Source organism: Neoarius graeffei, chromosome 15, assembly GCF_027579695.1.
Source record: "Neoarius graeffei isolate fNeoGra1 chromosome 15, fNeoGra1.pri, whole genome shotgun sequence".
Taxonomy (NCBI): domain Eukaryota; kingdom Metazoa; phylum Chordata; class Actinopteri; order Siluriformes; family Ariidae; genus Neoarius; species Neoarius graeffei.
The window spans coordinates 18,656,427-18,678,328 of record NC_083583.1 but is presented as its reverse complement, the minus strand read 5'-3'; the positions used below and the strand labels follow the sequence as shown (position 1 = coordinate 18,678,328).

The window sequence follows — 21,902 nt, the reverse complement described above, 5'->3', positions numbered from 1 at the left end:
CTTGTCCAGGGTGTACCCCGCCTTTCGCCCGTAGTCAGCTGGGATAGGCTCCAGCTTGCCTGCGACCCTGTAGAAGGATAAAGCGGCTACAGATAATGAGATGAGATGAGATTTAGTCTTCAGGAGAGACTGCCTGCACACAGCACTAGTATTAATAGTTTTTTTCTTACATGAAAGCTGAGGCATTTATATTATATTTTAAGGTAACTTCATGTTGTGCTGTGAGGTTCTCTGCACTTTAACTTTGGAACCAACAGGTGCATTTGGATAAGTAAAGCCTATTTTTCTGCATTTTTGTAGTCCTGGTAATCTTTTATATTGGTAAAGTTGTTTATAGGACCATTTCTCAGTGTGTTTTTTTAAATCAATAGTTTTTCAGTAGTAACTTAATATTTAACATATCACTCAATTTTAATCACAAAAAGAGAAAATCGCAACAATTTCTTGCAACTTTCACTTCCTCCCGCAATGTAATCGCAACAAAAACCTAAAAAACACCGCAACTTATCACAATTTTTTGGAACCCCCCCCGCAACATCAGACATTTTAGCCCACAACAATCACAAAAAAGGCCTGCGAAATCCTGGGGGGACTGAAATATAACTTCCGTTTCATCTGACCACTCGTGGGTTAGTGTTTTTTTTTTTTTTTTAAAAACACCTCTTTCAATATCCTGGTTTTTGAATTCTACAAAGACTGCAATTCTGTCCATCCAAAAGGCAGTCCTATGTGATCTCAACCAGCCGCACTGTTCTAGTATTCTCAGCCCGCCTCAGCAGCTGCTCAACAGTGACGCTATAGGAACAGCAGGGCGCTGATTAGATACATCAGCATGCTGGCAGTGAGACCTATACACATGGAAGTGAGCCCAAACTGTCAGAGGCCTTGTAGTGCCAGATGGCGTTTTGTGAGCACTCACTTCTTTCCTTTTGTTACAGGCGGTGAAGAGCAGGGTCTGAGCAGCCGTCGTGGGCGAGATGAAGTCCTCGAACACATCTGAGCAAAGGCAATAATATAAAAATCCAAATAGTGAGGAGGCTCTCTCTTTCCTGTGGTTCACTTTACTATAAGTAGACTCTGCATCACGTTGGACTGGATGCTCTTACCAAACTTCATGCGGATGTACTCGTAGGGATCCTCCTGCCACAGCTCCTCATCACCGTCTGTGTAGCACATGAGGGGGAAAACCACATCCTGAATGATGCCCTGCAATCACACACATTCACAGGATCTAAACCACATCATCCATAAATTCCTTTTTTTTTTTTTTTAAATTGATTGATCCAGGTGTTAATCTAAAACCATTTCAGCCAAATTCCATCCAAATACATTTTCACTTTACTTCCAACAAATGGATTCTCAAAATCCATCACATGTAACAAAATCACCTCTGATGGTGTCCCCCCCCCCCCCCGTGTGAAGATTTAATTGTCCATTACTTATATTTCTTGTAGTTAAATCAAATTTTTTGACCTTGCTGTATATGCCTTACATGAGGCCTATATTCTGATGGACTTAAAAGCACACAAAGGACTCAGGAACGTGGTTTCCATTGGAACTTCCAGAGCCGATCCAAGCTATTGGGCAACAGTTCCTGCCACAGAGTGGGTGCTTTGTGGACCAGGAAATGTGTGTGTTGAACTAAACCATAGAGAATGCATCACAGCTGGAGGTGGGGGGGAATCTAAATAAATAAATAAATAAATAAAAGCTTTATTTCTATAAGGGGGGGAGGGGGGCATGCCACAGGGCACACAAATACACTGCCAAAATAAACATCAGGCGGATACCTGATGTTTATATACACAACAAAACTTGACGGCATTTTTTCCCCCCTTAAGGATGTATTTTATTTAGGGCTGCCTATCAATTAAAACATTTAAATCGCATTATTGGCCATAGTTAACTCACAATCAAATTAACTGTGCCTTTTTAAAATCTGTTCTAAATGCATCTTAAAGTGCATATTCTGGACCAATATATATATATATATATATATATATATATATATATATATATATATATATATATATATAAAGTATGTCCCTTTACACACTCATCCAGAAGGATAATTTTGCACAAGGCTATCTGTCTACAGCAGAAAAAAAAATTAAACGCGTCTGGAAAAATCCCGAGGGAGTCTGGAGCCAGATTCGTGACGTTACCTGTGAAAGCGCCAGCAGGCTGCGCAAGTTTGCGCAGTTTCAGTGCACAGCCTGTGTAGACCAAGCGCTCCCATTTCTCTCTCATTCAGTGCGTTTACATGCACATAGAGAAAATCGAATTTCTGCCGTAGCTCGACTGAAATTGAAGTTCTAAATGCCATGGAAACACCTTAGCTCGGCTGAAATCGAACCGAACTGGATTTCTCGTAATCGAGCTACTTAGTGCATGTAAACCCTATCGAGCTACTTACTTCAGCACTGCCCCTTCCAGAAGTGACGAGACCACAAGCAGGAAACACAACAGCCTCGGTCGGCATGACAACAGTAGTAGTAGGTAGCAGCAGGTCAGGAGGAACAAGGAGAACGAACGTCGTCGTTCTTCTTGTGAACACGGAACTGATAACTTTGTTTATACTCTTGAATAGCTCTTCTTCATGACGACAACCAGAAGTGTACCAACACAATGGGGCGTGTAGCGCCACCTGTGGCTCGGGTGCACAACGTACCTCACACAATAGCTCGATTTCCTTGTGTGCATGTAGGATTGGATTTCTCTGGCACCCCTGCTGGGACCCTTAGCTCGATTACCGACAGTAGCTCGATTTGGATGTGTATGTACACGCACTGAGTGTCCGGTCTTTTGGGAAACGATGAGTACTAATCCCATCAAGATTGGTGTTGCTACACCCTCCTACGATACATCTGTTAACCATTTTAATAATTACGCGATAACGTTGAAGAAATTTGCAGAAAACCACCAGGTTGTTTTCTCATAAACAAACCAGCGCTGGCGTAGGATTCCGAGCGAGGCGTCCCGCACGCGACGTCACAAAAATCAATGTTTGCCGGGAAATCCAAATGCCAAGTTCTCTCAGAGGCGGACCAATTCGCCTCAAATGGCTTAACTTCAACTGAATTTTTCTGGTATTGCGCAAGGTTTAAAAAAGAAATAAAATAAAAAAAAATAATAAAAATAATTGCACAAAATGTGACCGATATTTGACCAAAGTTTAATATAAAATAGGAGAATTACATTGATTTTGCTCCTGAATTTACCCGTGATGTGGACTTTAAAGGGATACTTTATGTTTCTGGGCAGTGGGAGTGGACAAATATGCTTGCTTTCTGGATGTGGCCAGGTCAGAAAGGATGAGGCTGGACACTAGGGCTGCACGATTCTGGAAAAAATGTGAATCACGATTTTTTTATACAAAATGTTTATTGCACAAAACAAAAAAAAAAAAAAAAAAAAAAAAAATTCAAATGGTCATTCAAGTAGAGTATCAAACGTTTGAACAATAGGCTTGTTAGATGGTGCCGGTTGTCCGTCCCCCCCGCCGTGCGAAGCCTTTGAAAAATTGAGGCTGCAATGGGACATTCTGAGGCTATCTGAGAGGGAAATTGTAACAAATTGTCTGTCAACATTGAAAAAGAAAGAAGTAATCATCTTCTGCCCCGGACAGTCTTTGGCTTTCTTCCGTTTCGTGCCGCGGGACGACATCTTTAAATGCCCAAGTGTCAACAAAAACAACTCGCGAACTACTTGTCAAAAGCTCCCGCGCCGGTGGGTGAAAGGTCATTCAGTCTCGAGAAATCTCGCTCTACAAATCAGCTGACCTTGTATGTAACCCATGTCAAATCTCGCGAGAGCAACCGCGACAAGTAAACAACATGGCGCCTCAGTCTGGAAAACGCCAATTCGGATCGTTTTTGCACCGTCTGGCGGTGTATCTACTATGATTGGAATATTTTGGAGTAATTATAACGTATTTGATGATCAGACATCGTCACGTGGTGTTGCTGGGATGTTTTCACGGAGAAAAGATCGTTTTGAGAAAGATTGCATGTTGTACAGTAGCATATAAGTGCATGGCCTAAGTGTGACTTGGGGTTCAATCGGCATTTCTGTAAGGGGGCGCACGCCGAGAGTAAGAGGGTGCAGTGCCCCTGTTCCCTGGTTTAGACGAAAGCCTGGAGGCACAGTAGTAGTAGCAAAAAAAATTGAGATGTGGCTTATTTTTTATTATTATGACTCTATAAAGGAACCTCACCTATTGCCAGCTGGAGTCGATGTCCAAAACATTGGAGCCTGGTCCAATCGTTGAGGGAGATGGCTTTTACTATGTTTTGACCATTGTCTGTTGTGATGCAGGTCAATTTATCCTCGTTCAGACTCCAAGATGCGAGGGCATCTTTTAATCCCTGTGCTAGGGCCTCGCCTGTATGGTCTTCGGGGAAAAAAAAAAAAGCTGTCTGTAAGCACCGTCTTTTGATAGTGAAATCAGGCGCTATAAAACGAGGCTCAAATACGGTTCCATGGTCCGACTGGACCATAAAATCAGACGTAGCGGAAAAATGATCGATTTCCCGCAATTCTGCCTCGACCACTGTACATATCGGGAAGCGCAACGTTTGAAAAGAAGTTGCGGGAGGGGATAGAGTACCGTTTGTCGAGTGTGTTTATCATCGTCTGAAATCCCTCATGTTGTACAGTGTTTGTCGGTGCCATATCTTTTGCCAGGTGATATGTGATAGCTGCTGTGATCTCCTTGTGTCGACTGGAGTTTGGTGGGTGTGGCGTTACATTGTACAAGGTCCTGGTTATTGTCGTCTGTGTTTGTTTCTTGCCTTGTACGGCTTCATCATACTCTACTTTGTGGTGACGTTTCGGGTGATTGTAGAGATTAGTGGTGTTGCCTTGCGGTGCTGCAACGAGGGCAGAACACACTTTGCAATGCACCTCAGACCGTTTGTCATCGTCTGGCTTAAACCCAAAATACTTCCACACCGCCGAATGCGAACCCTTTTTGGGCACGAGCTCGATTCGGGTCTTTGGGTGACTCTTGCCACTACCACCTGGGGTTTCTTCGCAATCCATTTCTTCTGCTTCTCTCCCTCACCGTTTCCACGCACTCAACTGCAGGCGGGCTTCCTCCACTGACAATCACGTGTTGTAAAGATGCTTTACCATAGGTCGAGGGAGGAGTCAGCGGCAGTGCTGCCTTGAGGGGCGCTTGAAAAAAATCCAGGAAGAAACGGGAGCATGCGTTTGTGATGCCGCTCATGAAATAAAATGCTTAAGAATCGTTGTGTTTCGAAATGAGATCACGTGTGTGTGTGAATCGAGATCGCAATTTTTTTTAACAATTTATCGTGCAGCCCCACTGGACGCAACATAAATAAAAATGTGGGCATTTTATTCCCCCCACTGCATTTAAAAAAAAAAAAAAAAAAAAAGCACCGTTAACGAAGTTTGAGGGTTTGGCACAATTCAGCATGAACAAAATCTAGTATTTTCCTCTAGTTCAGTCCTTAACTTCCAGCCTCAAACTATGCAATAAAAAACTAAACTAACACCGTGTTGTGGACTGTGGACAACAGTAGTGGCCATCTTTAAAGAATATAAATAAAAATACAAAACTCAAATCCATTTGTTAAGCCACACAGCTCAAAAAGATATCTTCCAGTAAAATGCAATAACTCACAGATAAATATACAGAACATTCACGAGCAAAAATTGCATTTATAAATCCTTGCATAACTCCAACTCTCTCAGTCTCGCTCCAATGTGCAGCCTGCGCGCTTCACACACACACGGCTCTTAAACACATCATCTTCTGGGCCATCAAAAGCAAAAGAAAACACATTTTATACATACAGTCAGAATGCAACAACACAAATTGATTCTGTACATAAGTACACCATCACGACTTACACCGACCAGCTACTCTCTACATCACTTGGCCGCGCTGTCTCACTTCCTGATTTCCCCAAACTACAGGTGAGGGTCACAGAATGTGCATGCGTTAATTGCGCATCATAAAATTAGTCGCGTTAACATTTAAAGTGGAATTTGCATTATCACGTTAACGTCAACCGTTCTAATTTTATTATATTTGCAAGACAACTCATTTTTGTAGGAATAGGTCTGTGAAGGTTCTCCATCATCCAGGTCATCGTAAACCGTAGGTGCTCAAGAAGGCAACTAGACTTGCCTGAAATCCTTGAAGACGTTTCACCTCTCATCCAAAAAGCTTTTTCAGTTGTCTGTCTGTCTGACTAGCAGGGAGTTCCAGGTATTTATCCTCTAGTGGACCAAAAGCAACTCCAAGGAGAGTCGTTGAGGTCACACGGGTCGTTGACCCTCTCAGGCCCTGTCCACACGGCAACGGATTCAGGTGAACCTGATAAAATTGTTTATCGTTTCGGCCTGGCGTCCACACGGCACCGGCGTTTTGGGTGCCCCAAAACGAAATCTTTTGAGAACGGGTTCCAGAGTGGAAAAAATCTGGCAACGGAGCCGTTGCGAAGTCGTCTGGATGAGTAGAACGGATTTGTTTACAATGACGTCACAACCACATGTGCTTCACGCCGGGTAGAAGTGTAACGAACTCGATGCGAGTTGTCAACAAATCCTATAACTTGGTTCATGAAACGCGCTTACAAAATATTTTCACTGTGAATATTTATTGTGTAATGGTGCAAAGTGTGTGAGAGAGAGAGAGAGAGAATATAGCCCTTAGGGCAGAGTCAATCCCGCCAGCAAAAATAGGGAAAAAAAAAAAGGAGCGATCTCACCTCTTCAGATGTTGGTTTAAGTCCAACAATACATTCCTCAAAAAGGGCATAGAAGAACAAAGTAATTCATCAACGTGTAGCATTCAATTTATTCTGGACCATTAAAGAATTCTGGAGGATATCAGAATGTTGGCGTACCGGCTTCCATCTACCCACGTTCATTCTTCTCTCTCGCCATCTACCCCCATTCATTCCGCTTTCCGCGTCTCCATTCAAAAAACGAGCACGTGATTTAAAGAGACTATATCCATAGGATAGGGAGTGAGAAAGTGTGTGCGTGTGACAGTGACAGGGATGGTGACTGTGCGCATGCGCAGTTATGCGCATGCGTCTACTTCTATTGTTCTGGTGTCTCCGATGGGACCGTCTTACAGCACACGTAGAGGTGTGGCATGTGTATTGCATCGTTTTCAGCAAGCGTTGTGTTGCCATATGAACCTGATATTTTACTGATCCGTTGCCCATGTGGACGCGATATTTAAAAAATTTTTTTTTTTTTAAATCTCGTTGCCGTTGTCGTGTGGATGTAGCCTCAGTCATCCTGTAGGTGTTCGGGTCACTGAGGGCCGGGTGTGAACCGTGTTAGTAGCCTAGAGGGTCGTTAGGGTGATCTGTGGGTCATTAGTTTTCTCTGCCATCATGTGAGTCACTGAAGTCATTTGAGTCTTGGTGTGGATGTGTATTCAGTTTTCTGGGAAGTGTGCCAAGGACTGCATTGTAGGTGACTGATAAGTGATGTCTCAGACCACCTCATCTGTTCAGTGATTGCTGTTCCAGGTTGACGAAGATGGCTTCTTTTACTCCTCTTTCAAACCACCCGTCTTCCCTGGCTAGAACGTATACACTGCAGTCCTTTAACAAGTGTCCTTTGTTATTGAGATGAAGATAAGACTGCAGAGTCCTGGCCTGAGGAACTGGCACTCCTGTGTTGAGTCATGCGCTTGTGAAGTGGTCGTTTCGTTTCCCCAGTGTACAGGTCTGTGCATTCCTCACTGCATTGCTGTCCTGTTTGAGTATTCTGCCTTTAGGGTGGACCAATTTCTGCCTTAGAGTGTTACTGGGTCTGAAGTGTACAGGGATGTTGTGTTTGTAGAAGATCCTCCTGGGTTTCTCACATAGTCCAGAAATGTAGGGAATGTAGTGACTTTTGGTCCATTACAGGATAAATACCTGGAACTCCCCACTAGTCAGACAGAACTGAAGAAGCCTTTCAGATGACAGGTGAAACATCTTCAAGAATTTCAAGCAAGTCCATTTGCCTTCTTTAGCACCTACAGTTATTTGTCGGAAAGTTGCACTTTGGTGCTAGTTGTATTTTCAACAATATAAAGTGCTTCAGTTAAAAAAAAAAAAATCATCATTTTAGATCATTTTGTGAAGTTGTCGTTCAAGGAAAAACATCAGCTGGGGCTTGATAATGCTGGATACTGAAAGTTTCTGTATCAGTATCAAAGAAAAAAAAAGTGATATTGTGCCATCTTGAAATAAAATACAAGACACGTACATTAGAACCACATAGATACATAAAGCGAACATTAATTCAATAAAGCTTGTTTTATATCCAGGGATGCAAACGGCGCACCTTTTGGCGGATGCCGCCTTTTTCACTGCTGAATCATGCAGATCCGATTTTTTTTTTTTTTTTTTTGGGGGGGGGGGGGGGCGTTGGAGTGTCTGATTATAATTTCATCAGCTTTCGCGCAAACGTGCGCAGCTTTCTGATTTACTGTTTTCTTCTCATACTTATACTTCCTATGTTTCATGGACTGTAACGGCATTTGCTTATTTAGTAATTTTAATACAGAATTTACTTTGATGAAATTATAATCAGACACTCCAACGCCCCCCCTTAAAAAAATAAATAAATAAAAATAATCGGATCTGCACGATTCAGCCGTGAAAAAGGCGGCATCCGCCAAAAGGCGCGCCGTTTGCATCCCTGTACATCAGAGGGACAACTGACAAAGCAAACATCTGATTGACACTTTGGTTTTAGTGGTTCAGGGGAGAGAAAAAAAAAAATGCCATGGGAAGGCATTCTGAACATTTCTAGTGCCACATATGTTGGCTTAAGTAGCCCCCCCCCAAAAAAAAAAAAAAAAAACTCCAAGCCCTAGAGTGAAAACTAACTACTTCCTCAAAAGATTTGGCGGAAACTTGCTGAACTGCAAGTTTCACAGTACACCAATGGCGACAACAAACCCTCAAGGAAAACATCATCTGACAAGTAAGAAGTCACACAAGCAAAGTAAAATCCCTTTACCTGGATGTGAGGCTTTAGGTTCTTCCAGGTGACAGCATGAGCGATACCCTGGTTAATATAGTTGAGGGCCTGCTGCAGGACTCGGGGTGCTACGTATTGCTTCTCTTTATAGTGATACAACACTTTCAGCAGCACCTGTGAGGAAATGCGGGAAGAAGATTTCAAGATCACTGCACCAACGATTCAAGGAGATGTCCAAGGTGACGGTGTATTCATCCTGTATTCACTCCCTACCTGCTGAGCAGCCACGGCATAACCCTTAAGGAAATGCTCGGCAAACTCCGTGTACTCTTTGGTCGTGTTGCCAGGGCTGCCATATCTTAAGAGACCAACAAAGCCATTGTGAATGATGTCAGTTTACAGTTTCAAAAAAACACAAAAGACTGCCAAAAATAACCAGTCCAGTATTTCACACTGTTCAGTGTGGGCTGCTAATTCAGCAGTGAGTTATCACCGAGAGTTGCGAGAGCGAGGGCGTGCTGTACCTTTCAAAGAGCCGAGCCAAGATATGGAGAGCCCACTTCTTACACTTCCACCAGGGCAGCTCAGGTCTCTCGTCCTCATCCACCTGCAGGGTCTCCTGTAGAGGAATACACAAGCATGCATCGGTCAGTGCGCTGTATAAGAACGGACCAAGACAGACAGACAGAGGTATCAAACTCTCAGTCAGCATCATTTTGTAAATAATTAATTGACCAAATGCCAAAAAAAAGTAGCTCAAAGCATGTTCTTACAGAAGATAAGCCTGGATGATTTATTTTCTCCTAAAAGCATGCAAAGAGATATGGTAGAATGTATACAAAATTTACGTAATCAGAAAACTAAATTTATGACCATAAGCATTAGAGAATGATGCTTATAATATACGATTCAAAGACTCTAAGGCCAAAAGGAAAGCCTGTAAGATCATCCCTTGTGAGGCTTTTATCACTTTTTATAACATTATGATATTCCCCCTGCTTGATTACTGTTCAGCTGTCTGGGATGGATGTGGAAAGACTTCAAAAAAATAAAAATAAATAATTTTTAAAAAGGCATGCGGTCATTACTGAGGGTCACAATCAAAACAGAATGAAAATCAGTTGCATTCTTAATTGAGATTCATTACGATCTCACAGAAAATATTAAATTTGCCTACTAATTTTCAAGTGCCTAAATAGCCTCGTATACCGCGAGTTGGCCTAGTGGTTAGCCTCTCGATCGGGAGATCCTGAGTTCTACTCACGGTTGGGTCACACCAAAGACCATCATAAAAATGGTACCTACTGCCGTCTGGCAAGGCACGCTGCAATACAGATGTGAGTGGGGAGTCAAACTCTTGCGGTTACCAGAGGACCAGCCCCCCACTGTAACCCTAGCTATGTAATAGGCGAGAGGCCGAGGGCTAAGGAAACGGAGATCGGCGCCGCCCTTTGCGCCACATGGCGTGGGAAGGACTCTGAAATAGCCTTGTGCCTTGCTTATCTTTTACATTACTTTTGCTACTCACACGATCTTCATACATATACTCTAAATAAAGATCTTCTCCGCTTGCCCCTTGCTAAAACTGCCAAATATCAGTTCTTTTCGCTTAAATGGGGCTAAAGTCTGGGACACACTTCTGAAGAGTTTGAGAAAGGAAGCATCATTCCCTAAATTCAAGAAGAGCCTCACTTTATTTGTGTCGTTTTTTTGGCTATACAAAATGTGTTCATATCCTATAGGTTTTTTTGTTCGTATAGAGAGCGTGCACGTGACGTCACGTGATATTTGTTTATCTGCCATGTTGGACGGCAAGGCCGCGCATAGAACTTAGACGAACCCGTTCTAATTATCAAGTGTGTGGGAGTAGATCTTTCGAGAATGGTTATATCTTGTTCAGCATTTGGTTGTACCAATAGACAGGGCCAAAAGGAGGGCCTGTCATTTTATAGATTCCCCGCAGACGAGGAGAGACGTGCAAAATGGGCGTCCGCTGTGCGAAGAGAAAACTGGTACCCCAGTTCTACCAGCCGAATTTGTAGTGAACACTTCATATCAGGTAGGTGTAATCTTCTAATTCAATACTCCTAGTACATCTGTTAAGTTGATTTTCGGATTGAATGATAACTGCATACTTAGAAACTAGACAGTACAGTGTTTGTGGCAGTCAGTCCGCTTGATCTCTAACGTTTAAAATGGCTATGCCTAGCCCTACTACCCTGGCCTAGTCTATGACAATCTTTTATCTTTTTGGCTCATATATGCCTTTGAAAGGCCAATCCATAGTAGGGATGGCGAAAACAAAAAAAATCTTGACCGACCACCGAGCCTCATTAGCCAGTTAAAGTCGGTTAACCTATGAGTTTAAACAAGGATGCAAACGGCGGATGCCGCCTTTTTCACGGCTGAATCGTGCAGATCCGATTTTTTTTTAAGGGGGGGCGTTGGAGTGTCTGAATAATTTCATCAGAGTAAATTCCATATTAAAATTACTAAATAAGCAAATGCCATTACAGTCCATGAAACAGGAAGTATGAGAAGAAAACAGTAAATCAGAAAGCTGCACACGTTTTCGCGGAAGCTGCGCAAATGTGCGCAGCTTTCTGATTTACTGTTTTCTTCTCATACTTTAGAGTTTAGATTTCGAACATTCCTACGATAAAATGTCCTGCATAGTCTCTTTATGATAAACGTCTTAATGCCACTTACCCATGAGGTCATCAAGTAGACATTCTTCTTCGGAACCTTCCAGAGGTATAGTTGGGATACCCGTCCCGCAACAGAATATTTATAACAGGGATGAGAATGAAAAATATTTAAAAAGTCTGAAAAAAACAGGGCGGGGCCCATGGCCCAGGGGTTAATGATTTTTGGCTATTTTTTTTATTTATTTATTTATTTTCTTTATTATTAGACAGGGAGATTATTATTAGACAAGGAGGGAGATGATTATTAGACAGGGAGGGAGATGATTATTAGACAGGGATATTATTATTAGACAGGGATATTCTTTTGTGTAATCTGAGCTGAAGTGGGTTTTGTACTTTGGTTTTTTGGGGCGAACGCGCGCTCTCTCTGCCATGCCGATCCTGTAGGCTGCACTGACTCAGCTGAAAACTCCGGTCCTCGAGAAAAGGGATAAAAGCCCGCCCACACTGAAAGCTGATTGGCTTATTTTGCTGAGTAACCCAATCAGGATGCTCTTTGTCTGGCATGCGCTACATGAACAAGCACACAGGCAGTGTTGCCACACTGGGCGGTTTTAAGTGCATTTTGGCGGGTTTGGAACATATTTTGGGATGGAAAACGTTAGCAGTATCTGGCAACACTGCACACAGTCTCCCTCGCGTGCGCACATTCTAAGATGCATGATGCAGACCTTAATGTTGCGCGCGCACGCTCAAAAACTATCATTTTGGTCTGAAAAAGTCGGAAATCCACCGATCGGCGGAAAATTCTCATCCCTGTTATAAGCTTCCAGGCTCTTGTAAGCTTTGAGGGCTTTGCCAGTGTAACACGATTCACGATTAACAAGAAAACTGTAAATGTCGTGGTAGGCCAGATCGGGCAAATCGCCGGCACTGCAGCTCCGAATTTCCCTGAACAAGGATTGTGGCAAGTTGTACGGATCTGCAATCCCCAACCTGGAACACTTTTCCACGTAACGCTGCCTCACGTCGTCTTCAAGATGCTGAACAAACTTAGGCAAGTTATCGCGCGATGTAGATGGGGTATTTTCCGAATTTTCTTGGGGATTACTCCCTGGATCCATTACGCTCGCGCAAGGTAAACAATCCTGATGCCGTCCAATATGGTGGAGTACACACGTGCGGGTCACGTGACTGCACATCCTCTATACACACACACTTATGTACCTTTTTAGGTGTTTGAATGTTTGGTTATATTACAGGCCTTCATTTAAACCAGCCTTAGCTGAACTGGACCTCCTGTTTAAGTATGGTTAATAAATAAATACAAAGAAGCCTTTGTCACGTGCACACTCGAGCACAGCAAAATTCGTCATCTGCATTTAACCTATACACACGAGCAATGAGCGCACACATACCCAGAACAGTGGGCGGCTATACTACAGCGCCCGGGGAGCAGTTAGGGGGAGGGGGGTTGGATACCTTGCTCGAGGGCACTTCAGCCCAAGGCCACCCCATGTTACCCTAACCGTATGTCTTGAACTGTGGGGGAAACCAGAGCACCCTGAGTAAACCCAATCAGAGACTGAGAAAACATGCAAACTTGACACAGAAAGGGCTGCGTCGGCGGCTGGACGGGGTTCTGAACCCAGAAACTTCTTGCTGTGAGGCAACAATGCAAACCACTACACCACCATGCTGCCCTGTGCAGACTCCTGACCATCACACCATCATGTGTGTCTGTTAACCCTCACTCTTCTGGGCAGGCTTTCCACTAGATTTTGGAGCATAGCTATGGAGATGTGTGTCCATTCAGTTCGTTAGTGTAGTGGAGGTCAGAGCTCTGTGGAGAACAATCGAGTTTGCTGAACCATGTCTTTATGGAGCCCGCCTTGTGTACAGGGGCATTGTGATGCTGGAACAGGTTTGCACCTCTTAGTTCCAGCGAAGGGAATTTAATTCTACACCATACAAAGACATCCTACAGTGTGCGCGTCCAAATTTGTGGCGGTACCCCATACGGTTGGAACAGTCAGGTGTCCAGTGCACATCAATTAGCTCAAATATTCTCAGTGTCAACCAGTAAATTGTATTGACTGCCATAGTTTCAGACTTTAAAGGAACAGTCCACCGTACTTCCATAATGAAATATGCTCTTATCTGAATTGAGACAAGCTGATCCGTACCTGTCCGAGCTTTGCGCGACCTCCCAGTCAGTCAGACGCAGTCAGACGCGCTGTCACTCCTGTTAGCAATGTAGCTAGGCTCAGTATGGCCAATGGTATTTTTTGGGGCTGTAGTTAGATGCGACCAAACTCTTCCGCGTTTTTCCTGTTTACATAGGTTTATATGCCCAGTGATATGAAACAAGTTCCGTTACACAAATTGAAACGTAGCGATTTTCTATGCTATGGAAAGTCTGCACTATAATGACAGGCGTACTAACACCTTCTGCGCGCTTCGGCAGCGCATTGACTGCGTCTGACTGACTGGGAGATCGCGCAAAGCTCGGACAGGTACGGAGCAGCTCGTCTCAATTCAGATAAGAGCATATTTCATTATGGAAATACGGTGGACTGTTCCTTTAAAAGGTGGAGAAAACAGATGCTGGCCAGCGGTCGAGCCTGTGGCTGCAGTTGTGGTGCGAGCGCAGTCATAGACTGTAAAAGACAGACTGGAAATGGCACCACACACACACACACACACAAACACACCACTCCACCCAGTCTGATTAAAAACCTGAATAGCCTTACCGGAGGCACGTCTCTGTCCACGACGGTCTTCAGGATCTCCATCCATTCGGTCAGGTTTTGCCTATTAATCAGCTCCAGAGGGAGATTGTACTGTGAGAAAAGAATGAAGATAAAAGTGTTACATGTCCGAGTTAAACCCTAGCTCAATTTTAAACTTAAAAAAAAAAAAGCATCAGGCAAGACTACCTGAAAGAGAGCGTAGAGGATCTTGAAGATCTGTTTCTGCACCAGCACCGAGTCGCTGGAGGGGTCTGGGAGCAGTTGGATAAAGCGGTCTTTCAACATGGGCATGAAGATTTGCATGGCAGCGATTAATGGCTGCCGCTCATCAGGTTTCTTGTACCTGTCATGCATAAAGTCAAATCAGCGACTCGTATCCAAAGGACAGTGTACGAACATGTCCGATTTGTGCTGTAGTCTTACTCGTAGTTCTTCACGAGCTGGTAGAGGCACAGCAGGATGCCCAGCCAGCAGGCACTGTTGTCAGACTGCAGGTAGAAGCCTATCTTGTCCACGATGGCTGTCCATTTGTTGGGGTAATCGTGCTTAATCATGTGGTGAATGCAGGTGGTGAGCTGCACCCTGGAAGCGAACAGGAAAGCAGTTAGGAAAGCAATTAAGGAACAAACCAATCCCCTCTGTAGCTTGTGTGCACACGCGTGTTACCTGATGCGCTCTGGGGAGTGAAGGATGGCCTCCACGATGTTGTCTCGGATGAACTGGCGGTCCTCTTCGGGGATGTTGCTGCCGGGCACTTCGTTGTGCGTGTTGTCGCCTTCGCTCCAGTACTGTGTGACCATGTTCTTCAAATAGATCACGCCTAGATGAGAAAAATAGTTTTTAAAGTGAATTTTTATGCAATCATAACAACAGGAAAATGCAGTCATGCATAAAAACAGGTTTATACAAGCCAAACGATATTTGTGTTCTCATTATCTGAAGCTGCTCCTCACAACAGATCCAAGGACTCTGTGCAACACGTACGACAAAGCTAGACAGACGGTCTTTTCACCGATTTAAAAACACCACAGTCTTGACATCTGTTAAAAGCAATGATGCCAAACCTACACAACCACCTTACCAAGTATATGAAGGAAATTCGGCACGGACACGGTGCATGCCTTACTCACTAAACTGAAACAATCCTAAAAATAAGAACGTGGGTGTTTTGGCAACGTGAACGACTGGCTGTGTTCAGTTGTCTCTTGAAAGGTTGATTTATGGCAGGCTCCCTGCATCAGTGCAGCTGAGCTTGCACTCAATACGAGCAGGTGTGCTTTTCAGGCACAGCTCCTTACTGTATTCATCTCCAGACACACACACACGGTCAGGATCCGTTACAAAACCTCCATCCACTCGTGTATTCAGACAACGGCTTGTGGATCAGCCTCTCCTTCATGTGGAAATCGGCACTGCAGGCCAGATGACGGGAGGGTAAAACAAGCTCTGCCTGATGACAATGGGGTCGCTCTGAAAGAGTGTGTGTGTGAGAGAGAGAGAACATGTGAAATGAGGGTTTAGACTCATTCTGTATGGTCCATCAAGCCACCCTGTAGCCTCCAGCTATATGGCTATGAGATGCTTTCGATGGGTGTGAATCAGATCGCAGACTGCTGACACGGACAAACCCGCGGAGCCGAAATCCTCCCCCCTGCTGATTCAGCAGCTCCATGTCTGCATTACTGCATGAAACCGGTTGGTAGTTACAGAACCCTCTGTAACTAGGAAGTACCTTTACCAATACACAACGATGTGTGAGAGATGGTTCTCCGTAGTGGGGGTTTTGGAGACAAAGCAGCCGACCAAACAGAACTTTCCAAGTCCACTGTACTTAATTACTTGATCGAAACATTAGATACTACAACAGTGGAACACTGCAGATCTAATGGAATGGCTACTGGTCAAAATGGAAAATTATTTTATAACTGAAACTAAGCTATGTCCCAAGCCACATGCTATATTATTCTAAGTAGCATTATAGAGGTTTTTTTTTTTAATTCCTCTCCTAGAAGGAATCCTGACGGCTTCCGCAGAACGTTTCACCAATCCTACTTGCTCCTGGAGTCATTTCTGTTTTCATCCACCTGTGATATTTTATCTCTAACAAGCTTGGATCGCAAATAAACTGCCACCTAAAATAAATAATTGTCATTTAAACCTTTGCACCCGTCTCGGATGGTACAGCGCTCAGCGTAAATGAGGACACCCCCTTTGAAAAGTAACATTTTAAACAATATCTCAATGAACGCAAGAAATTTCCAAAATGGTGGCAAGTTTAATATAACATCTGTTTAACTTATAACGGGAAACTAAGTAAGGTTAATAATATAACTTAGATTACACATTTTTTCAGTTTTACTCAAATTAGGGTGGTGCAAAAATGAGTACACCCCACAACAAAAACTACGACATCTAGTACTTTGTATAGCCTCCATGATTTTTAATGACTGCACCAAGTCTCCTAGGCATGGAATGAACAAGTTGGCGACATTTTGCAACATCAATCTTTTTCCATTCTTCAACAATGACCTCTTTCAGTGACTGGATGCTGGATGGAGAGCAATGTTCAACTTGTCTCTTCAGAATTCCCCATAGGTGTTCGATTGGGTTCAGATCAGGAGACGTACTTGGCCACTGAATCACTTTCACCCTGTTCTTCTTCAGAAATCCAACAGTGGCCTAAGACGTGTGTTTAGTCATGTTGGAAAAGTGCACGACGACCAAGGGCACGGAGTGATGGTAGCATCTTCTCTTTCAGTGTAGAGCAATAAGTCTGTGAATTCATGATGCCATCAATGAAACGCAGCTCGCCGACACCAGCAGCACTCATGCAGCCTCACATAAGGACACTGCCACCACCATGCTTCACTGTAGGCACCGTGCATTTTTCTTTGCATTCCTCACCTTTGCGATACCATACAGTTTTGAAGCCATCAGTTCCAAAAACATTTATCTTGGTCTCATCACTCCAGAGTATAGAGTCCCAGTGGCCTTCATCTTTGTCAGCATGGGCCCTGGCAAACTCTAGGCGGGCTTTTTTTGTGCCTGGACTTCTTTCATGGACGGCATCCATGCATGCCATTCCTCTGCAGCGTACGCCATATTGTGTCACGGGAAATAGTCACCCCAGTTTGGCTTTCTACTTCTTTAGATAACTGCAGTGAACTTGCATGCTGAGTTTCTTCAACCCTTCTCATCAGAAGACGCTCCTGTCGAGGTGTTAACTTCCATGGACGACCTGGACGTCTCTGCAAGATGGTTGCAGTTCCATCTTTCTGAAATTTTTGTACCACTTTTGCTACAGCATTCTGACTGATGAGTAAAGCTTTGCTGATCTTCTTGTAGCCTTCACCTTTGTGGTGTAAAGAAATTATTTTCTTTGGGGAATTCTGAAGAGACAAGTTGAGCATCACTCTCCATCTAGCATCCAGTCACTAAAAGAGGTCGATGTTGAAGAATGGAAAAAGATTGATGTTGCAAAATGTCGCCAACTTGTTCATTCCATGCTGAGAAGACTTGGTGCCGTCATTAAAAATCATGGAGGCTGGGGGCGTCGTGGCTCAGGTGGTTAAGGCGCCATACCATGAATGCGGGCGACCCGGGTTCGATTCCGGCCCGAGGTCATTTCCCGATCCCTTCCCGTCTCTCTCTCCCGCTCATTTCCTGTCTCTACACTGTCCTATCCAATAAAGGTGCAAAAAGCCCAAAAAAATATCTAAAAAAAAAAAAAAAAAAATCATGGAGGCTATACAAAGTACTGGATGTAGTAGTTTTTGTTGTGGGGTGTACTCATTTTTGCACCACCCTAATTTGAGTAAAACTGAAAAACGTGTAATCCAAGTTATATTATTAACTTTACTTTCACGTAATCAGATGTTATATTAAACTTCGTCTTTTCAACATTTTGGAAATTGTTTGTGTTCATTGAGATATTGTTTAAAATGTTACTTTTCAAAGGGCGTGTACTCATTTACGCTCAGCACTGTACATTTCCTAAAGATAAAATGACTGACTCCTATAAATGAGTCACAGCATGAAATAAAACAACCAGCTTCTCTCTGGGTACTTATAGTATGGGTCAGTTAGCAATGGAAATGCCAAGCTGTAGAATCAGAGTCGTTACTGTACCACGCTGTGGTCTAAGTGTGCTAGAATCATCCTAGGGTGTCCAGCTCCAACCCTGGAGAACCAATGTTCTGTTCAAAGCAGCTCAATTTAACTCAACCGATTCTCATTCGAGTTCAACAGCTTTAGATGTTTTCGAATTAGCAAGTCTGATGGACTCTAAGAGTTGATCTCAAATCACTAAAGAAAGAACGGAGAGAAGCTTAAATCAAATGTGCATCTGGACAATCCTGCAAACATGACCAGGCTTTCATCTAAACCGGGGAACAGGGGCGCTGCGCCCTCTTACTCTCGGTGTGCGCCCTCTTACCGAAATGCCGATTGAACCCCAAGTCACACTTAGGCCTTGTACTTGTACGCTACTGCACAACATGCAATCTTTCTCAAAACGATCTTTTCTCCGTGAAAACATCCCAGCAACACCACGTGACGATGTGTCTGATCATCAAATACGTTATAATTACTCCAAAAATATTCCAATCATAGTAGATACACCGCCAGACGGTGCAAAAACAATCCGAATTGGCGTTTTCCAGACTGAGGCGCCATGTTGTTTACTTGTTGCGGCTGCTCTCGCGAGATTTGACATGGGTTACATACAAGGTCAGCTGACTTGTAGAGCGAGATTTCTCGAGACTGAATGACCTTTCACCCACCGGCGCGGGAGCTTTTGACAGAAGTAGTTCGCGAGTTGTTTTTGTTGACACTTGGGCATTTAAAGATGTCGTCCCGCGGCACGAAACGGAAGAAAGCCAAAGACTGTCCGGGGCAGAAGATTACTTTTCCTTTTCCATGTTGACAATTTGTTACAATTTCCCTCTCAGATAGCCTCAGAATGTCCCATTGCAGCCTCAATTTTTCAAAGGCTTCGCACGGCAGAGGGGGGGACGGACAACCAGCACCACCCCCCCGCTTCGCTCCCTCACCATGGTGAGCGCCCTCATACTAAATTTTTCTAGAAAAACCCCTGATGACCACTTCCAAACAAAGGAAAAATAGTGACGCTGAAAGAGCTTCGACGTCCTGACTGCTTTTCTTGCATGACCAATACTAGCAGCTCATTTTACACCTTCGTAAAGGTTCTCGCATTGGAGGACAGAGAAAGCCATGACCTAATGGTTAGAGAAGCAGCTTTGGGACAAAAAAGATCACCGGTTTGATTCCCCAGACCAGCAAGGGGAACCTAACCCCCAACTGCTTCCCAGGCTGCTCTGGGTATGTTGTACATCGCTCTGGATAAGAGCGTCTGCTAAAGGTCATTAATGCAACGTTGCTCAGTTCTCAGAGCGCCGAACACACAAACGACTGCTACAGTAACTAAAGCTGTGTTCCTGTGCACCCTCCGGGTATTAAAACCGCTCCATATTACGACAGCGTTATTCTTTTCCCTGAGCGGTGCGTGTGACAGCTGTGAGCCGACAGATGTGGCAATTCAGGCAGCAATGTGCTGAATTGAAAAAGCTGCAAATGGTAAAACCAACTTAAAAAAAGGTCATCCGGCTTTCTCGAACTCAAAACGTGCCGAGCAGCTGTTGCAAGCGCTTCATAAAGAACTCGACATACACTGGAGCAACATAGGCTCCTCCTGACCCCAGACATCCAGTCGATCTGTCTTACAGCAATATAGTGCTGAACATAACTGAATTAAGGCCAAAGACAGGAAAGAATGGTGCTGAAGGAACGTCTCAGCGTGCGCATGTCACCGAGCCATATAAAAACATGCAAGAGTGTATAAACTAGGCATATAAAATCACAAGCAGACTGCACGCCAGCTGTGCAACAACTGTACTACTCCACTTATTAGACGGCCACAGGTGGTAGGCTGAGCTAATAACACAGTCGACGTGTTGCATCTCTTTCAGTCGTGAGAAAGGAACGGGAGGGTGTTGTGTCTCGAGAGCAGACGCTGGAACATCTGTGAATGCATGTACCTGCTTGTCGGACCGGCAAATCCAGCTGTTCGGACATGGTCACCTGCAGTAACGTGGATGTGAAGTTCACCTGCGTGTGGCCCTGTTAGAGGGGGGAAATACATACACAGATTAACTCTTGGCATGAAAAGGTTGAAAAACAGATAGAAATCCAAGAGGCAATTAAAAAAAAAAAAGAATTAGATCTTCCTTCCAAGAACTGGTCATGATCCTGAAATGCAGTAACGCGAGACCATGGATGAACTTCTGAGTCCTTAGCGAACCCTACGATCGAGCTCGCAGTAAAAATTCCCTGTTTATTAAACCCTTTGTCGCCAAATGAACCCGCTAATACGTGATGTAATACTGACAATCTTTTCTACTAAAGTAGCTAAAAATAGTAGCACGCTCACTGGGACGCTCCTGATTAGCCAAGGGAAGACTTAAAAATAGTGTGTTTTTTTTTTTTTTTTAATTTAAAGGCCTCACTTACAGACACTTCACACAGACTCCCAGTGCAGCCTCTACATTTCCTTTTACAGAAAATATTTCATTAGTGATCCTTCAACTGAACCATAAAAAAAAAATGGAAGGAAAGTGAAACGCTCCGTCACTGGTGCTGCATGTTCTCTCTCTCTGCACAGAATGTATCAGCACCCAGGAATCTAAGCCTGCTGTCCACATGGAGCGTCTGGAGCAGGGCCAGCACAGTGGCTTCGGGAATGGAGAACACATACCCCGTTCGAAATGACACTCATTTACAAAGCATTTCCTCTTTAACAACCGAGTGCTTGGCACATTAGGAGGCCACGGGGAGGACGAGGAACAGATCACCACAAATTATTTGCAGTAAACATATTAGACTGAGGACATTTATACAGACAACGGGGTTGGACTGAATCCCAGATGGCTTGCTGTGCAAACATGAGAATGATTAAACTTCCTGGTCGAATTGAAATAAACACGGACATGAATACGAATGTTACAGAAGGATTCGCATTTCTTCAAGTAGGGCTCAGCGAGAAGGCAAGATAATTATCGTGATGCCTTGACAGCATGTTTTTCTTGCGCCTAGGCCCGTCACGATAAATTTTGTTGGATGATATATCGTCTCAGAAATTATCGCGATAAACGATATTATTGTTGACGTCTTTACGAGAATTTTATGCCACGAGTAAAATAATAACGATCATGCAAATACACCCTTTCAAAGAACAGTAAACTTTTTAATCAAGTCAACTTATTCAATTCAACAGTGGAACGTAAAAAAAAAAAAAAAATCAATAAATAACCTAAAGAAATAAAAACCACCACCAAACAAAAATAAATAAAATACAACCTATGGCTCTTAAAAATTGCACTTAAGTAAATATTAACTTGGCACAGGGTAATAGAAAGACAATTCTTTTCTTCACAGGCAACATTCTGCCAGTCCAGTTTCTCAATGGTTAGTACCCAGATAAACAAAGTGCAAAGTAACAACGTATTGCCAGCCATCA

The 21,902-nt window shown here is 43.6% G+C and overlaps 1 protein-coding gene across 1 annotated transcript in view; it reads right to left on the bottom strand.

Annotated features, from left to right (window-relative positions):
* Positions 1-21,902, bottom strand: part of ipo7 (importin 7) — a 62,646-nt gene that overhangs the window by 30,372 nt on the left and 10,372 nt on the right. The window contains exons 2-11 of the mRNA XM_060940952.1: positions 20,425-20,506; positions 15,035-15,188; positions 14,792-14,950; positions 14,555-14,711; positions 14,369-14,458; positions 9,492-9,586; positions 9,241-9,325; positions 9,007-9,141; positions 1,107-1,206; positions 920-996 (exon numbers count right to left, since the gene is read on the bottom strand). Coding sequence (XP_060796935.1) covers positions 920-996; positions 1,107-1,206; positions 9,007-9,141; positions 9,241-9,325; positions 9,492-9,586; positions 14,369-14,458; positions 14,555-14,711; positions 14,792-14,950; positions 15,035-15,188; positions 20,425-20,506 — 1,134 coding nt within the window. The remainder of the gene's footprint in view (positions 1-919; positions 997-1,106; positions 1,207-9,006; positions 9,142-9,240; positions 9,326-9,491; positions 9,587-14,368; positions 14,459-14,554; positions 14,712-14,791; positions 14,951-15,034; positions 15,189-20,424; positions 20,507-21,902) is intronic.